At 50.2% G+C, this 18,750-nt stretch overlaps 1 protein-coding gene across 3 annotated transcripts in view; it reads right to left on the reverse strand.

Annotated features, from left to right (window-relative positions):
• Positions 1-1,538: 1,538 nt before the first annotated feature.
• The window catches only part of RAI2 (retinoic acid induced 2), a 71,472-nt gene continuing 54,260 nt past the window's right edge, over positions 1,539-18,750 (reverse strand). For 2 of the 3 annotated variants that reach the window (XM_027534435.1, XM_027534436.1), the window contains exon 2: positions 1,539-3,504. In XM_027534435.1, coding sequence (XP_027390236.1) covers positions 1,909-3,480 — 1,572 coding nt within the window. In that variant the 5' untranslated portion in view covers positions 3,481-3,504 and the 3' untranslated portion in view covers positions 1,539-1,908. The remainder of the gene's footprint in view (positions 3,505-18,750) is intronic. The other variant, XM_027534437.1, reaches the window with a different exon arrangement.

Here is an 18,750-nt window from a genome sequence, read left to right on the forward strand (position 1 = left end):
GGTTTAAACACTTGCTTCTAAAGTGCAAAGTGAGAATTCTGTTCCCTCAAAGCCAAATAAGCAGCAGCTTTCCCCAGTACACTGTGAAAACAGGGACCCTTGCTGGCTGGGGCAAAGGCTGCCTAGCACTGCGGGGGCAGCAGAAAGAACCACAAACGTGGTGAGAAGAAGACAGCAGGTGAATGGGAACTGCTAGTCCCTAGGCACATTTGTGTTGGTTGCATTTGAAACTGAACTACACACGCCATGCTCAGGAAACATGGCCAGAAACCCACAATGGGAGTAAGAATGGAAAAAGATCACCCCATGTTGAAGCGGAAAGGATGGAGTTTGGCTTGTGTAAGAGAATGGAACTAGTTAGCTTCAGGAGAAACAACCACTTGGTTATTTCACATCGTGTCACACTTTGAAAGAGACATTTTAACAACACAGGCGAAAAACAGGAAAAAGAAAACCCACTATAGGGGTATGGTACAGGACCAGCTAAAACTGTAACCCTAGACACAGAGGGTCTGGTAGTAAAGAACAGTCTCACAACTGCTTCCCCTCCTGTCCATGTTCACAGTAACAGCTGGATACATACTAATTCCAAGAAGTAAAAGAAAGAGCTTTAAGTTTAAAAGCAGGCATGCTGGAATCAGTGCCTCACCGGCACAGCTTCAGACCCAAGTGTGCCGTGCCGCCTAGCAGGTCTATTGTAAATGTACACTCACAGTTCCTTGTTGGGGTGGATGACTTCGCGCTGGTCTCTTCTTCCAGGTGCGTCGCTTCTGTCCATTGAGAAATGCTTTAAGCGTGGGTTCTCGGCTTTGGCGCTGTGGACATGGGGTTGGATCACTCTCTGCCCACCCGATGCCAGTGGCACCCCCTCCCCCAGCCGTGGCAACCCAAAGCGTGTCCAGGCACTGCCAGATGTTCCCTGGAGGGCACAATCACCCCCAGTCGCTGGAATGGCTTTCTCTTCCCTCCCCGAGCCCACTCCCAAACATCTTTACTCAGGGCTGGGAACTTTTATGAGACACCTCCTAATCCACTGGATTTTCCTCTTGTTCTGAGTTGCCTTTGGTAATATTTTTGACTTCCTAGACTACTACTCATTCAGAACAATGCTCCTGCTGCCCTTGAAAAGAAAGTCCTTTCAGCTAAATTTTGGGAGAGGGAGGAGAGGAGGCAGGTAAACATGCCTTTAGAGACATCTGTCTGTCTTAGTCTATGGAGGGTTTCAGACCGAATTCTGCACATCCAGGGTCTCTGTGAACTAGAGGGGGCTGTGGGTACTTGGAACTCACCTCCCTCTGCCACATTTTTACAAATGAAGAAAGGGTCCAGAAGGGGAAATAAATTGCTCAAAGTCATACGTACTCCTAATCCTCCTTTTCTGAGGGCAGAGGCCAGTATGATTCTTCTCTGTCCAGCATGTCTGAAGAACTTTGGTCTCTAAACATGGATAACTTTCAGTGCTTTACAAGTGACAGTTTTGGCCAAAGCATGCCAGTTCAGGCATGCAAATTTTATAAATGATAGAATACTGCAACCAATTAGTGCAAATGAACATTTATTGTGAAATATTCATCCTACCCTTTATTAGGTATTACATCATCAAAGCACTTTGTGGCAATGAAAATAGCTTTTTTAACCCCCTCTGATTCACCCAATATTCCATTAAAGCTGCAAAAAATGTGCAATCTGCTTGAAAAATAGGTTGCTCTTATTTACTCATTTGTGAAAAGTCAAAAATTAAAAAAGAAAATGATCCTAGCTTACAGGGCCTCTAGAGCCAATTTGCTTTCCTGGTTCCCAGCTATGCCCCAAAATAATTAACAAAGATAATTTGTTTTAAATGCCTTTTTATAAAACCAATGCACCTTTCCCCATATTATAATCATAAAAATTTTAAAAAGCCATTATTTACTTTCTTGGAAAAAAGGTGGCCAGCCGTTGTTTTTTGATTGGGAGCATGTGTATTTCCTGGGAGTTCACTTTCTTTAACTTTATGCTCCGGTTTTTGGTGGGTTTCCTGAGGGCCTCCATGTTTCCCAGGGCCTCTTCTCCTGGGCTATTGGCGTCGGAGCCCTGAAACACGGAGTCTTCTCGTCTGAAGGAGAAGTTTTTGGTGGACACCCCCGAGAGGCCTTTGATCTTGCCACAGAAGATGGTAGGCACAGTGTCTTCGACGGAGACGATCACCTTGGCCGCCTGGGACTCGCTCACCAGATTTTCAGCCTTGACCTCGCCACTGGGCTGGCTGGGTGGCTCAGTGGCGTCGCTGCCACCCCCGTGACTCTCCATGACAGATGCAGCCTCCTGAGTCGTGGTGGGGGCAAAGGGCACTTCCATGCCACTGGGCAGTTTCTCCAGCACCGGGTGACCTGGGCTGTCCACGGACCCGCTGCTGTCGTACAGTGTCTCGGGGGGAGGTTCAGGTTTCCGGTGGGCGGACAGCGACAGGTCTAGGGCTGTGTCTTCCTGGTCCATTGCGGGGCTGACTTCGCCAGCCTTGAGCCAGGGCACTGACTTCATGGAGAGATCCAGGGCCTCGTTCTCACTCCCCATCTTGATGACGGTGTGGCGGCCGAGCTGGAAGTACTCCCGGGGCTGGAACAGGTCGAAGGGCTTTACTTCCTCCTTCTGGAGAGGGCTCTGGGGGCCTTTAAAGGGGTGGAGGCCGAAGGCAGATGGCGGCTTGGGGCAAGTCGGGCTGAACTTGGCTTCGGAGCTCTGAGGCACAGGGATGGGGATGGGGATAGGGAGTGGCACGGGCAGGGGCACAATCACTGGGTAGGGCACCAGGAGTGTGGCCGGCGGGACCAGGGGTGACAAGGGGGAGTTGAATGGCTGGGGGGGCACCGCGGTGTAGCCTGGGGGAGGCTGGCAGGGCGGGGGGCCGAGCGCGCCCTGGGCGGGAAACAGATTGTGGAGCACAGCTTCGAAGGGCAGCGGGGGCTCCTGCGGCTGGCTGGGGATCCGCAGATCCAGGAGCTGGGGTTGTGCCTCGGGGTCCCGGGCCCCCTGGAAGAGGTTGTTGTGGATGGTGCTGGAGGAGCCCGGGGCTTCCGGCGGCAGGACCAGCGGGGAGTTGAGGTGCTGGAACACGTGCTGCTCCAGCACAACTGGAAGCTGCACGGGCCCCTGCGCTGTCATCACGTATGTGGCGTTGCCGCTCTGGTTGAGCTCGGGCGCCGAGCTGCCCTCCACCTGCATGTGAATGGGCATCACCACAGGGCTCTCCCCCAGGCACAGGGGCTGCAGCACGGTGGCCGCCACCTTGAGAGCCACGCCGCTCTGGGACTCGGCCGGGGGGTTCAGGATGGATGGGGCAGGCACGGTCACCAGCGCCTTCTTTACCAGGTCGGTGGAGTTGATGTTCCAGGCCTCGGTGGTGATCAGCTGGGCCATGCCATTCTCCAGTCTGTTATTGGTCAAGGTGGGGGAGGAGTCGCTCATGTCCATGGCGAGGTTCTGGGACTGCAGATCGTCCATCACTCTGCTCGGATGCCACTCGGCCTGCAACACAGAATACACTGTGTGAAGCTTCCTTCTGAGACCATTTATAGCTGCCTCCAGAGCTCTCCCCAAATCTCTTAAAAGTTTCCATGTCTCAGTTACCCAGGGAGCACACCCATTTCTCAGTGTACACATACATGTGACAGCTATTTCCTAATATATACGAACACACCCATATGATCAGCTGTGCGTGGACAGCCCCAATTTAACAGACGATTAAACTATAAACACAGATGATGTCATGACTAAATAGCCGAGTGAGGTTGAACAGAGAATTGTGAAGCTGAATACGCACTCAGCTTATGTTTAGCCTTCAAGAAACACAAAGTTTCATTCCACATCACTGTATTAGACAGTTAAGATATGTGGAGATTGGACTTGTCCAAATTCAAATAAGGAGCTAAGACTTTCTTTTCTTTAAGGAGAAAACAGAGCCCTGCCACATTAGAATATTCTATAAAATTGGACAGGGGCCATCCCAGTTATGTAAAGTATTTAAAAAAAAAACAAAAAAAAAAAACCTCTTTGTAGCAGCAATAATTCTTCCAAAAGAGCTTTGATGAGAGGAACACCAGTGTATTTATACAAGGGTCATTACAGTTGTCTCCCTCTCTCTGACCAATGGCACCCTCTTTCCTCCAGCCAGAGGAAAAGCCACTCCGAGGAGCAAGGGGGAGATTGGGTAACTTGCGCAAACACTCATCGGGGTCCAGTGTCACTTTCCCAATCAGTCTGTCTGACCCTTGGCCTCCCCTAACTTCTAGCTGTCAAGAGGAGGGGGTGTTGATGAATCTAGGGCTGGGGAAATGGAACTTTTGTTGGAAACAAACATCCTCAAAGGTGAGATATACTTTCTTGATGTCCTTGGCACCTCTGGCCACCTCCTAAGATGCCAAAGGAGCCCAGCACCGGTGCTTCCTGGAGGAAGCAGGGCTGCAGCTGCAATATGGCTCTCCATGGAAACACATCCATATTTAGCCTTGTTACCATGGAGAAGGCAGGCACCATGTCTAACTCAGGGATCTGTGCAGCCCTGGAGTCTGGTGGGGCTCAATAATAATTCAATAATCCTCAGTCTTGCTGGGCAGGCCTTGGGCCACTCCAGTTCTTGACCTCACCTGTCTGAGCTGTCTAGACTTTGGTCCCGTGGTCAACTCATCCTTCTCTCCTCACCCCTAAATGACCAACACAATCTCTAAAACAAGAGAGGCGGCCCAGAACACCGTGGGATTAGAAGTCAACCAATGAGCCTTCCCTACAGGAGAGCGGCTTTAACAAATGAACAACCCTGTGATATTTCCAGACAATCACAACATGTTGAATGCACAGAACAAGGAATTTCTCTGAAGTAGGAGGAAGGGAGGGCAAGACGAAGGATGCTGTGCAAATGACTTTCTGCAGAAGGACGGGTGAGTGATACCCTGGGCTGGGCACACTGCAGAGCCTCTGAGGAAGGGTACCAGAGCCCAGCTCCCTTGGGCCAGGTGTGCTCTGGAGATGACCATGAGCTGGCCCAGTGTGCTGGCCAGTGATGCCCCTGGGGGTAGAGTAGCAAGGGGGCTTGCCCCAGGTGAAGGGTCTGCTTTTCCTGAGAGGAGTGCTCTCTTATTCAGTCCAGAAAGTGACATGCCTCCGATATAGCGTTCATTCATTCTTCCATGCATTCATTCATCATTCATCCAAACAATCAATTTGCTGAATGCCTAACTGCATGCCAGAGCTTTGCTGGGGGCTGGAGATGCTGTTGTGATCCTGGAGATGCTCATGCTTTCATGGAGACTATAGTCTAGTGGAGGGGCATGTCTTTGATCAGATAGAGACTGGCCAGCGTGAGAAGGCCTCAGAGTGAAGCCAGGAGAGGTAGCAGGCTCGGCAGCTCAGAGCTCTGTCGGCCATTCACATGCAGCCCTTGGAAGGCCCTGAGCACCCCAGGGCTCCTCCAGAAGGGCCGCCCCGTCTGTCTCAGTGGCCAGAACTCTGGGAGGGTGACAGGAGCCTGAAGGGAAGCTAAAGTGGGGCTGGAGAGGACACGGACAGCAGCAGAGAAGGTATCTGCGACTGTCCATCTGAGGTGGCTTCTGAGGACCTGCGAGGCAAGCCACCAGAAGAAATCCTCCTCCCTGCTTCCCATGGGTCTGGGGTTACCCCGCCGAGAGACTGCTTCCTCATAACGGGCTATACCGTCTGTCCTTCCAGATGTGGGCCTCCCTCTCTCTCTGCCTCCCTCAGTCCCGTTCCCCTGCCCACCAAGAGCAAGAAGGGAAACTTTGGGGCATCATCTCCACCTGCTCCAGGCACACACCGTCAGCCCAGGCAGTGGCTCTCATGTCTTCCCACAACCCCACTCCTCTCCCTGCCTGGCCCTGGTTCTATGACAGCTAATCCTCCAGCACCTTCCCACTCAGAGTGTGAGGAAGCCACCTTGCCAGGTCAGGGTGTCACCCATGGGCCCCTGCTTCTCCCACAGGTGGCACCTGTAGGAAAGTTACACGGCTCAAAATAGCCTGGAGTTAAAATTCCCCACCAGGTCCTCCCCACCATTCTATGCAAAACAAAGAACTCTCTCACCCAAAGAAAAAATGGACATTAAGGTTGATTATGCCCAGCTCCCAGCCGGTCCAGCCTCTGGCCAATCTACAAAATTCCTTGCCCCAGCTGTTTAAAAGATAACTTCTCCGAACAACCTTGGAGAAGAACAAGCCCCCTTAAGACAGTAGCTTTCCACGTACATGCCTATATATACTTACTCTTTTTTTGGATAAGTGCAGCAGGTCACTAATTTGACTGCTGCCCCTTCTCGCCTCATTAAAGGTGATCTGTTCCTGTAAAGTGCCGGTCTCGTTCTTTTTCCGAACCTTGCCTTCTCTAACTCCCTTACTCTACAGCACCTAGTGAGTTTCAGCTCTTGGCACCAGATCTGCAGGGGCCACGAGCCTCTGGGAACAGGACTGGGGACAGACGGATGCAGGAGAGGCCGGGGCACAGGAGGAGGTGAGCAGCGTGTGGCATCTCAGGGGCCAAGGGCCCGGATCTCACTCCTGCCTCCTCCCGGCTCCACAGCTTTGGAGCTGCCTGGTGGCTCAGGGGGAGTAGGCCGGTGACCAGCCCCAGTCCCTTCCCGAGATTGCTGCTGGTCCACTGCTTCCCCACTATGGGCTGGGCAGCAGCTCCCCTCCGGTACCATGCAGGGCCCAGGGAGGTGTGAGTGATAAAGGCAGGGTAGCCCTGGGTTACTCTCTGCTCTCCCTTCTCTTGTTTACCCTGTCAGCAGGAGCCCCAACTCTGGGGGGCCTCAGTGGGTGACCCTGTTGCAGGAGCCTCTGCTGGAAGCCTCAGTGATGCCCTGAGGATAACAAGCAGCTCAAGAGATGAGGGTTCAGAGGGCAAGTCTCTGTCCCTGAGAACAAGCCAGGAAGCCAGATGGGCTGCCCAAGTGTGCCCAGCCGAGGAGGCAGGGGACCCTTTGAGTATTTTAAGGTATTCTTTGCAAATGAATTTAAATGAGGTCAGCCATCCAGCCTACACTATTACCCTGGGGGCATGGGATGGGGTGTAAAGGGAGGGAAACTGGGCCCTGTGGATCTGCGGTTGCTGGAGACCCTTGCTTTCTTGGCCCACGGCCAGTTGCTGGGGCTGGAAGGCAGGGGGCTGGGGCCCACCCCAGTGTAGCCTGTGTGCCCCGCAGGCAGAGACTCTGGGTAGAAGCCTCAGGGCACACGGCAGCTAGGGAAGTGGGGCAGTAGTTGGGCTCAGAGACCTGTGGGGTCACAGAATTGCCACCTGAACCCCCTAAATATCACAAAGATCTAAGTACACACCGCAGGGGCGTTGTCCCTGGGCTCTGCCCCTCAGCTTGGTGCCCCCTTGGGCCTTGACCTTCACCCAGCCAACTCCTGCTCACCTGTCACACTCTGAAGTCTCTACCTCCCCCAACCCCACTGAGTTCCCACAGGACCCTGCCTGGCCTTGTCTAGTCCTGCCCATCCCCAGGACGGCCAGCAAGAGAAACAAAGTTTCTCATTCGCTCATCTTTATACCCATAACTGATGAACAGCAGGTGTTCCGTGAATCCTTTCAGGATGAGGGAGAGCCTCAATGAGTGTCTAGGCTGTGGAACCCTATACTGAGGTCATAGAGCAATAAATCCAGAATCAGCCAAGCTCCATGGCAACCACTGTCAGGAGCCATCTTGTCTCTCACGAGCCATCCTTTCCTAACTGGCCAGTTACTGTTTCCATTCTCCATGTTAGTCAAAGTGGGCACCAAAGGACCCCCAACCAATGACCTATCACCACCTTTCTATAGGAATTTTCTTTGTCCTAAGGCTATAAAATTGGCCACAAGCCCACGAAAGTGGCAGCTCTCCCTTGAGCTGGCCCACTATTCTAACAGCGTCTCCCCCTCTAATAAAGTCTATTCTTTCATTTTTTTCCCTCATGTCTGGAAATTCTTTTCCAACCTCTCAGACTGCCACACATAGGCCCTTCACAGCCTGGTGTTCTTGTAACCAGCCTCTTGTCACATTTATAGAATCAGGGCAGGGCAAGGCTGGCAGGGCATGAAACCTCACACCTCTGTCTTCTCCTCAACCCTTCTTATCGATGAGGAGACTGTGACCCAGAAATTCTGATTACCACTCATCAGAGGCCAGTTATCACAGAGGTCACACGGTCGCATTGTCCTAAGAAAAGAGGGTTGGGCCCATAGGCCCCACAGAGGGGAACGTGGTAGCCAACCCCCTTGCTGGTCAGGGGGAGACTCCGATGACGATGAGGCAGGCGATGCAAAAGCACTTTTGTGGACAGTGAAGAGTCTGCCAGGGTGACCAGTGAATGGATTTGTCCTAGGGTCCTGTGTTTCTCTGATGCACACAGAAAAAGACGACCAAGGCAAAGCGGCACATGTGCCGTTTCTCTCATAAGCACTTACATTTGGGAAGAAGCTGACCTGGGGCCCAACTCCCGGCAGTCAGTAAGTCACCTGCCCTGCATCTGCACCCCACTGGGTGCCCTGCAAAACAAGCCTGCCTCTCAGGCTTCCGCTTCCAGAGCATTGCAGAGGACTCGATTTACCTTATGGGCTTCTGTACAGACTGACATTTTTATGATGAGGATTCAACTATGGCTTAATTTCGAAGGTGAAAACACTTGACCACTCTGAATATTCTCTAGATTGTAGAGTGCATCTATTTCCATGTTGTGGGCATTTAACACCTAATCTCTCTCTCCACACACACACACGCTCACACACTCCAATAAGCTAATACCCTCAGCTACATCCTAAATGATCCCCTGGGAGCATGCCAGGGAGCCCTGTATCACCTTCTGGAAAGCGTCTTGATTTCATGTTGTGAACTGAGAGTGTTTTCACCACAGTGACTACCAAGCCAACCACAAAGCTAAGCACCCCTGAGGAGAGGTTTGAGGCCTAGGTTTCTGGGTCTGGTGGGCAGGGTTACCTCACAGGGAATCAAGCGGGGGACCACCGCCTGCTTCAGAACCCTGTGAGGATCCTGGAGCCACTGGAGTGAGGTCACAGGAAGGCGAGCTCAGCCTCAAGGGAGGCAGTCTCAATGAGCCGGATGCTCGGGGGCCAGCGGTTCCAGAGTCCCCTGGGCCCCACCCTGAAGAGGTGACCTGCCCTCCTCTGCTGCTGAAATCAGCCTCACCTAGAATTTTTTTTTATCAGGATAAATTTCTTTCTCTAAGACATTCATTTTCTAAAAATACGTCCTGATACGTTTTCCAGCTGTAAAATATCAACAGCTTTGGTTTTTATGACGACTGTAGGCAGCCGTCCATTTTTCAGGTCAGAATGGGATCGTTCTTGTCCTTGTTGCTCATGAGTCCTGGGAGTGGCATTTCCACAAGCTCCTGGGATGACTCGTGTGCATGTTCCCATCTGACAAGTTCTGGCTCAGCCCTCTTCTCAGAGTTGGCTACACATTAGAGTCACTTGGGAGCTTTAAAAAAAACAATGCCTGGGTCCCACCACCAAGACTCTGACTTAACTGGTCTCTGGTACAGCCGGGGCATCGGGATTTTAAGAAAATTCCCTAGGTGACTCCACTGTGCAGAAAGGCCTTAATCCAAAGGCCAGAGAACAAGGCACCTGGTCAGCCAAACGAGTTCTTAGTGAGTGCTCTTGCTTCTCAGTGCTGCTTTGGGCTTCCCTGGTGGCTCAGACGGTAAAGAATCTGCCTGCAATGTGGGAGACCTGGGTTTGATCCCAGGATGCGAGGTGATCCCACTCCAGTATTCTTGCCTGGAGAATTCCATGGACAGAGGAGCCTGGTGGGTTACAGTCTATGGGGTCACAAAGAGTTGGACACGACTGAGTGACTAACCCTTTCACTTTTCACTTGGTTCTTACTTCACAGAGAAGCCTAAAGCCATCTATCCTCAAATTCCCTCAACTTCCACCCTGGCTCTCAAAGTGTCTTTCTGTGTTCCCCTGCCCACCAGAAAACACTGAGGCGTCACTCCCTCTTGCAAGACTGACTTCCCAGAGACCTGTGTAAGTATCCCACTCCTCCCAACTGCACCCTGTATTCTATTTCCTGCTTTCAACCCAGCATTTAAACTACACTGTCAGTGATTGACTTAATTCTGTGTAAAAACCACTAGCCACTATGAGTGAAATGAGCAAAGCCTAATTTTCATTCTTTATTACAACATGGATATGGTTTCACCGTTTAGGACCTGATATGCACTAAATATCTAAGAAGTAATTCCAACTGGTTAAAGAATGGTTTTGCTCTCCCCACAGGGTGTAATAATTGTCAATTACTTGCCCCGGTGATTAAATTTTCTGAGCTTTAAACATCAGCACAGGGCCTTTCTACTGAAGCTATGAACATAATTACCACATGAATGTATTCTCAAATTGGCTAAAATAAGGAGAAAATGCAAAATAGTTACCCTGGCTTACAGCTGATTGCGTTTTACATGCAGATATCTACACAGCCCTCTGAAAGGACTATGAGCACCTAGGTTACCTTTGGGAACACGTTCCCCAACGTGCTACTTAATTTATGAAAACAGCGGTGGCCAAGCAGTTCATGACAGAGTCTCACCTTCATGAAGGTGGGGAGTTCTGCCAGAGAGGACAGAGTACAAATCTTAGCTCTGATGTGATATTGGTTAAAAAAAAAAAAAATGGGAGACGATAGCCAGTCAGGCAGAGGAAGCAGTGAGCCTGAGCATCACAAACTGGCCACTGACACCAGGGAGCTCCCAGGTCTTCCCGGGGAGCAGGGTGCAGTCGTCATAAAAATTATTTATGTTTGTTTTGCCATCTCATCCTTTTTATTCCCATTTTTCTATTTTTTGGTGTATATAATAAATAAATACAGAAGCACATATATAATTTAACAATGCATTATGTATTGAGGGGGTGTCCAAAATTTTTTCTTTTTTCTGACAGGAGTGCAAGCATGAAGAAGTTGCAACTCAGCAGGAGAGACAGAGCTTCCAAGGCTTAGTGAGAATTCCAAGGGTCCCTCCTGCTTGAACACATCTTAGGGTCACTGGCCCAGGCCACATCTCCCATTTCATAGAGCAGGAAGCTGAGGTTCAGAGGTTCAGTGAGGCTTAGATGCTGGGGTACTCAAGGCTCCCAGACCCCTGCTCCTTCAGAAGTACAGTCCCTCAGCCACTGCTTTGGGTTCACATTTGGTGTGATTCAAAGAGATCCCTTGCTATGTCTGTGTCCCTGACCCAGCATCAAACACTAAAGTATGGAGATTTAACTTCTATGCAGAGTACATCATGAGAAACGCTAGGCTGGAGGAAGCACAAGCTGGAATCAAGATTGCTGGGAGAAATATCAATAACCTCAGATATGCAGATGACACCACCCTTATGGCAGAAAGTGAAGAGGAACTAAAGGGCCTCTTGACAAAAGTGAAAGAGGAGAGTGAAAAAGTTGTCTTAAAGCTCAATATTCAGAAAACTAAGATCATGGCATCTGGTCCCATCACTTCATGGCAAATAGATGGAGAAACAGTGAAAACAGTGGCTGACTTTATTTTTCTGGGCTCCAAAATCACTGCAGATGCTGACTGCAGCCATGAAATTAAAAGACGCTTACTCCTTGGAAGGAAAGTTATGACCAACCTGCTGTTAAGTTGCTTCAGTCGTGTCCAACTCTGTGCGACCCCATAGAAGGCAGCCCACCAGGCTCCCCCGTCCCTGGGATTCTCCAGGCAAGAACACTGGAGTGGATTGCCATTTGCTTCTCCAATGCAGGAAAGCGAAAAGTGAAAGTGATGTCGCTCAGTCGTGTCCAACTCTTAGCAACCCCATGGACTGCAGCCCACCAGGCTCCTCCGTCCATGGGATTTTCCAGGCAAGAGTACTGGAGTGGGGTGCCATTGCCTTCATATGACCAACCTAGATAGCATATTAAAAAGCAGAGACATCACTTTGTCAACAAAGGTCCGTCTGGTCAAAGCTGTGGTTTTTCCAGTGGTCATGTATGGATGTGAGAGTTGGACTGTGAAGAAAGCTGAGCACTGAATTGATGCTTTTGAACTGTGGTGTTGGAGAAGACTCTTGAGAGATCCTTGGACTGCAAGGAGATCCAACCAGTCCATCCCAAAGGGCATCAGTCCTGGGTGTACACTGGAAGGACTGATGTTGAAGCTGAAACTCCAATACTTTGGCCACCCGATGCAAAGAGCTGACTCATTGGAAAAGACCCTGATGCTGGGAAAGATTGAGGGCAGGAGGAGAAGGGGATGACAGAAGATGAGATGGTTGTATGGCATCACTGACTCAATGGACATGGGTTTGGGTGGACTCTGGGAGTTGGTGATGGACAGGGAGGCCTGGCGTGCTGCGATTCATGGGGTCGCAAAGAGTCAGACACGACTGAGCGACTGAACTGAACTGAACTGAAATCACCAAATGCCAAATAATTTGATGGGTGAGGAACTTGACTACAAAAAAAAAAAAAAAAGATGAAATACATCCTTGAGTCCGTGACACCTAATAGACAAGTAATTGAAATAGAAAATGAGATTCAGGACACGCACGCGCGCGCACGCACACACACACACACACACACACACACAAGCTGTTTGTGACTGTGGTAAAGCCTTTTTAAGTCCCTGGGACTCAGTTTCCTCCTCTGTAACACAGGGTACTGCCCACTCTCATGGAGGAGTGGAATGTTAACTCAGGCCTCCCATGAGTGAGTGCCGCCTGCTGAGAAGGAATTGCAGTGGGCCCTGAAAGATAGGGAGGTGGGCATTCAAGAGAATTGGACCCAGGAAGGAAAGTGCACAAGGGGTGAGGGAAGGGCAGAATGGAGGGGTCTCTTGGGGCCACCCCTATGACCACTGAGAAGACTCCATCCCCTATCCTCCCAACTCCAAAGCCCCCAGGACCAGGAATGGTTAGAAAAAGGAGGCAAGCTCTGGTGGCCGGGGAGAACAGAAGGCTGAAAGGGAAGGCCGAAAGGAGGGGAGAAGGTAAGAAGACTTCTTCAGAGTCAGTCAGAGTATGGTTTCTGTCTCTTGGCCCTCAGCTTCCCAGAGCAGGGCAGTGTCTGTGGATGAAAACATCACAGCACTGGCAGGGAACCCATGATGTGCCAAACGGACCTACGATGAGGTCTGTGTAGGGTCTCAGCTTAAGGCTGGGCATCACCAAGTAAACTATGGTTGAAATACTAAAGCAGGACAAATCCGAAGAGTGCAGAGACAACTTCACGACCAGAGCCAGCAGCTGCCGGGCCTGGTCTTCTATCGGTGGGCCTGGGAGGGTTCTGCCAGAGCACAGGTGGGATCTGGGGGTCTGGCTGTGGAGGGTGCCTTGGGGTTTCCCTGGCTCCTTTCTGCTCCAGGAGAGTGTCAGATGTCTTGGCATTTCCGATCTCATTTTAGACCCCCAACTACCTCCAGCTTGCCCACAAAGGACCTATGGCAGTCCTTGGGCTGCAGGTCTGGGAGCAGGGCCAGAACAGGGAACTAGGTTTCTGTCCGTTCACTTATTTATTCTTTCAGAAACCGAGCACCTTTACCACGTGCCAGGCACGCATCTCCTAGTCATCTACCCTGATGCTGCTTTCTCCACAGGCTCGTTGCCTTTTCTCTTGGCTCAATTCCCCAAGGATTAACCACTTGCTACTCTCCCAGGGCAATCTGCTTCTAACGGGATTCCCTCAAGGCCCACAGTTCTTGCAGAGGTAAAGGAGTAAGTCACTAAAAGGATGCCAGGCCCTAGCCAGCAGTGGGAAGAGTTGTCAGTGCGAGGACCAGAGGAAATACTTATTGTCCAGAGAGGGCTGCCTGTGAAACTAAGAGGAAAGAAGTGCCATCCTCAAGTGTTGGTGACCACAGTGAAAGGGAAGAGGCATGCCTCAGAATCACTGGAGAAAATCATGAAGAACTGTTGGTGGTGGCAGGGGATGCTCAGGGCACATGGGCCGTGAGAGCCAGTGAGCATCTGTCCCTGCACGTGGCCAAGGCCCCGTAGCCGTCAGCGGGACACACACCACTTGAAAACCTCAGGTGCTGGTGTCAGAGCGCCATCTCGTGCAGGAGCCCAGGTCACGTTCAAGATCTCAGGCCTGGGTCTATCATCCCCCAAAGCTATGGTTTTTGGAGATTTTTCCTGGCCATAAAGAAACCTCTTAAGTAAGGAACAAAGATGGGGGCGGGGAGCGCAGTATGGAAACCTGCCTGTGGCCTGTGGAAGAGAAAATACTTCTAATTAGGTTGAGATACAAAGGTTAAATTTTTGTTCTGGGAAAAGGACTGTTTATAATCCAGTGTCATTAGCAGGACATTTTCCAGAGACTAGTGTGCCAGAAATAGACCCCCCGAGGGGTCACTGGAAGGAAGGGGTGCACATTTGCGAAGTGCAAAGGCCTGGACTTCAGATTTTCCCTTTATCCCCACCAACTCTGTGCATGAACACTGCCAGGCTCACCCCGGGCACTGCACCCCACTCCCCGCGCCCCCTGCCCCACCAGACAGGTCAGAAGTACAAACTTTGAACTCAGACAGACCTTAGTTCAAATTTCAGCTCTGCCTAGCTAGCTGTGTGACCTTGGGCAGGTTAGTTTTAAGCCTCAGTTTCCCTCTGTGCAAAATGGAGATTAAAAAAGACCTGGGGTGGCTGTAAGGATGAAAGGAAATAATCAGTGTAAAGCTCCTGGCACAGGGCCTGGCACTTAGAAAGTGCTCAAGAAGACATGGCTAACATCATCATCACCCCTATCGTCACCACTGCCATCACCATCATCACGGTTTGCAGCAGCATCATCCTCCTGTCACAGCTGTCATATCATCACCATCATTCTGTCATCTTGTCACCAGCATCACTGTCTTCATTATCAGATCCACGGTCCATAGTTCCTCTCAGCATCTTAAGTAGCATGACAAATGCTCCCAATGGGCTTGTATATTCAATTTCTGAGTTAAAACCCTGTTTGTTCAAAGGTTCATTTTAAAATCAATTGCTAGGAACTGGGAAGGCAGTTACCATAGAATTAATGTTACACTTGATGGCGAAAAAACTCACTTAATCCCCAACATTGCTGAAATATTAATATTTGCAGTGAAAATAAAAGCAACACTGATGCACGACTGGAAATGAAAGACAGTGGGAAAACAATTCAGTAAATACACAAATCTATTTCTCATCCAGGCTGAGAGGCTGGGGGAGAGAGAAGAGGTGGCCAGAGCCTTTTGTATCTTGAATATGGACTCATGAGCATTTGTAAGGTTCCAAAGCTATCGCTGATTGGTTATGATGCATAATTTCACTTCAGATCCTACTGTTTTGCTTATTCTAGACACAAAGGCCTAAATAGCTCTCCTCTCCTGCCTAGCTGCAAGATGAGGGGCATCTTCTCAAAAACAAGGGAGGGGTGAAAGAGGGGAGGAAGAGGGTAAGGACAAGAGGGAGAAAGCAGAGGAATTTTCTGAGATAATCGAGCAAGAGTTGAAGGAAAAAAGGTAGTGGGGTGCTGGGGATAAAAAAGTATGTGCCTGTCCAAATGAGAAAGCGGTTTCTCAGCTAGCTGGAACAGAAACTGAGAAAAGCTCTGAGAAAAGCACTGAATGAGCTTTATCCAGTTGGCCACAGGAGGTCGCTGTTGAGCTACAACAGCTTGGTTGCTGTGCAGCATGGTGGAGAAAGAGGCAGTAGAGCTTCCCAGTAGAAAGAGGAGGTCAGGAAAATAGGAAATTGTTCACCACCACCAGAGGTACATGAAAAAGGTGATCCATATTTGGGGAAAGCTTCTCCCATGCTCTTAAAACCACCAAGCACAGTTACTTGTGACTTGTCAGCTGTAGAAAACAACATAGATTTATCTTCTTTTGGTGCTCATCTTATAGTTTTTGCCTACCTCCAGGAAATGGCAACCCACTCCAGTGTTCTTGCCTGGAGAATCCCAGGGATGGGGGAGCCTGGTGGACTGCCGTCTATGGGGTCGCACAGAGCCAGACACGACTGAAGCGACTTAGCAGCAGCAGCACCCCTCCTTGGGCAGTCAGAATTGGGTTTCCTGTATCAAAATTGGGTATTCCAGAATGGAACTGATAAACATTCTCAATGAAGTCTATGATAGATAGATTCAAGAATTATATTTCCTCCATTGGTATAATAAACTTAATTCAGTCGGTGATAATGTTATGAACACAGAAATGAAACTCTAATTGAGAGAATTTAGACACCAAACAAAGGGAGGAATCTTCTTATCTTGAATCCCTCCATAGAGACACGAGGCTATAACTACAACTAAGTTTTCTGGCTCCATGAAAAGGTACCTGATGTTCAAAAAGGGGATGGAACATGGCCTCAACCTTTAAGTTTTCAGAACTAGGAGAAGTGAGTGCAAGTCAATTCTTCATTGCTTTATGCTGTGCTGCTGCTGCAGCTAAATCACTTCAGTCATGTCCGACTCTGTGCAACCCCAGAGACAGCAGCCCACCAGGCTCCCCTGTCCCTGGGATTCTCCAGGCAAGAACACTGGAGTGGGTTGCCATTTCCTTCTCCAATGCATGAAAGTGAAAAGTGAAAGTGAAGTTGCTCAGTCGTGTCCGACTCTTAGCGACCCCATGGACTGCAGCCTACCAGGCTCCTCCACCCATGGGATTTTCCAGGCAAGAGTACTGGAGTGGGGTGCCTTTGTCTTCTCCGTATGCTGTGCTAAGTATGCTCAATCACTTCAGTCGTGTCCAACTCTCTGCGACCCCATGGACTGTAGCCCACCAGGCTCCTCTGTCCATGGATTCTCCAGGCAAGACGAGTGGGTTTCCATGCCCTTCTCCAGGGGATCTTCCCCCTTTATAGGATCATCCTTTTAGACTCAATCAACAAACACTTGCTGTTCATACACGAGGAACCACATGAGTATGTGGCTCCCAGGTCCAGAGGTTTTAGCAATAGCTGGAATTGTCCTTACAGGGCCGTGTTCCTGAAGTGGGTACCCCTTCCAATTCTGGTTTCTGTCTTATGAGGTTTCTATGCAAAGGCCAGGGGCTCTCAAAGGACAGCACTCCCATGCACACATGCTACTGCAATGCCACAGCCACGGTGGAAGCCCAACGACATGGTAAGGAGTGGGGGAGCAGCAAAGCTGTTGGGTTTTGATAATCCCAACTGGCTTCTTAGTGTAGTTTGGGCTCCTGTACAGACTGGCTTGACTTTCTTTGGGAGAAGATCTAGAAAACACCAGCAGAGAAGTAAAGCAGTGAGACTTGGAAAGGAAGGAAGCCAACTTATCAAGTTACCACCACAGGCAACTGAGGCTCAGCTGCACAGGGAATGCTGGGAGACAGTGGAGAACACCTGCCTGGGAGTTGGGGCATTTATTCACCAACTCCCATCCATCCATCAGAGGTCAAGGGCTGCTCCTGGACGATGTGCTAATTCCTTGGCATTTCCAGCCAGTCCAGCACGTGGGCCTAATGTTCTCCTGAGACCAAAAACAAAGCCTCAGGGAAAAACCACAGGTATTTTCAGTGAGCTGCCATTGGAATATAGAGGTCAGTCTGAGAGGACATGGGGACAGGATATCAGCCATGTCTGCTATACCAACATGCCCTGGAAAGTTCTAGTGTTTATTATGTGATGACCCAAATGTCACCAATTCAAGCCACTCTGACCAGGTGTTTCCTCAACTGGTGGCACTTTCTATGACCCCTGTGAAAAAGACACTCTGTAATGATAGCAACCTCCAAGCCACAGAGGAACTCGCTAGAAGTGTGCCCCAAGATGTCATAACGAACTGGGGACACAACAAGGCAGACAGCTCTCTTTTTAAAAGCAAACTGTTTCAGAGGTGGTCAGCCCAGCTCATGTGTTCCTTTGCTAGAATATAACTGGGGCCCTTGAGAAAGTTCTTTTAATCATATTTGTGCGGCTGGGATGAGTCACAGAGGGAGTCTCTCTGCTGGGGATCTCGTGTTCCAACATAGGGATGGAAAACCAATAAATAAAAAAATGCCACTTCACTTCATCAGCTGCACACTGCCTAAAAATAATAATAATAGTAACCTCGACCCAAGAAGTAGGCAGACAACACTGGGAGAAGGGGTTGGAGAGTGCTCGCCTTTTAAATGGGGAGCCTTCTTTCTGGAATTCTGTTTTGTAAGAAGCACTCCTCTGCCTGGAGGTGGCTCTCTCAAGAGCAGCACAAGGCACTCTGCAGAACCTCCGGGTTGGTGAGTCTTTTGAAGTTCCAGAAATTCACTGAATCACGGTTGCAAGTAATACAGCATAAACAACGCCAAGGGTGCCGGGTGGGGAGCGGAAGCTGCCGTGTAACCTCTGACTAGTTGACGGTGAAGATAACAGGTGTCACTTCCTATTCGTTTGGGAAAGAGTTCTGGAACGCGTGTGTTCACAGACACGTGCACTCACCCCACGGTGGGCCGGGAGGAATGAGTCCACCTGTTGTCCCTCTAACACTCCAGGTGCCCAAGCCAGGCTCCATGATAATTCTCCTTTGTCCTCACCTGCTGCACCTCTAAGTTTCAGTCATTAAGCCTTTATTCCCGGAAGCGACCTGTGAACTGGGTCTTGCATGGGGACAGGATTTCAGCGGAGATGGTGGAATGGCAAGGGGGCCCGGGGAAGGGGGTCAAGTGTCCAAAAGCAGGAGGAAAGGCACTAGAGGAAAGATGTGGAGCCTGGGGCCCAGGGCTGGTGAGGGCCTGAGAGGGAGACAGGGTACTGTGAACATTACCGAGGTGGCTGGCTCCTCCAAAGAGGCTTAAAAGGTTCC

Source organism: Bos indicus x Bos taurus, chromosome X (genome assembly GCF_003369695.1).
Source record: "Bos indicus x Bos taurus breed Angus x Brahman F1 hybrid chromosome X, Bos_hybrid_MaternalHap_v2.0, whole genome shotgun sequence".
Classification (NCBI taxonomy): Eukaryota; Metazoa; Chordata; class Mammalia; order Artiodactyla; family Bovidae; genus Bos; species Bos indicus x Bos taurus.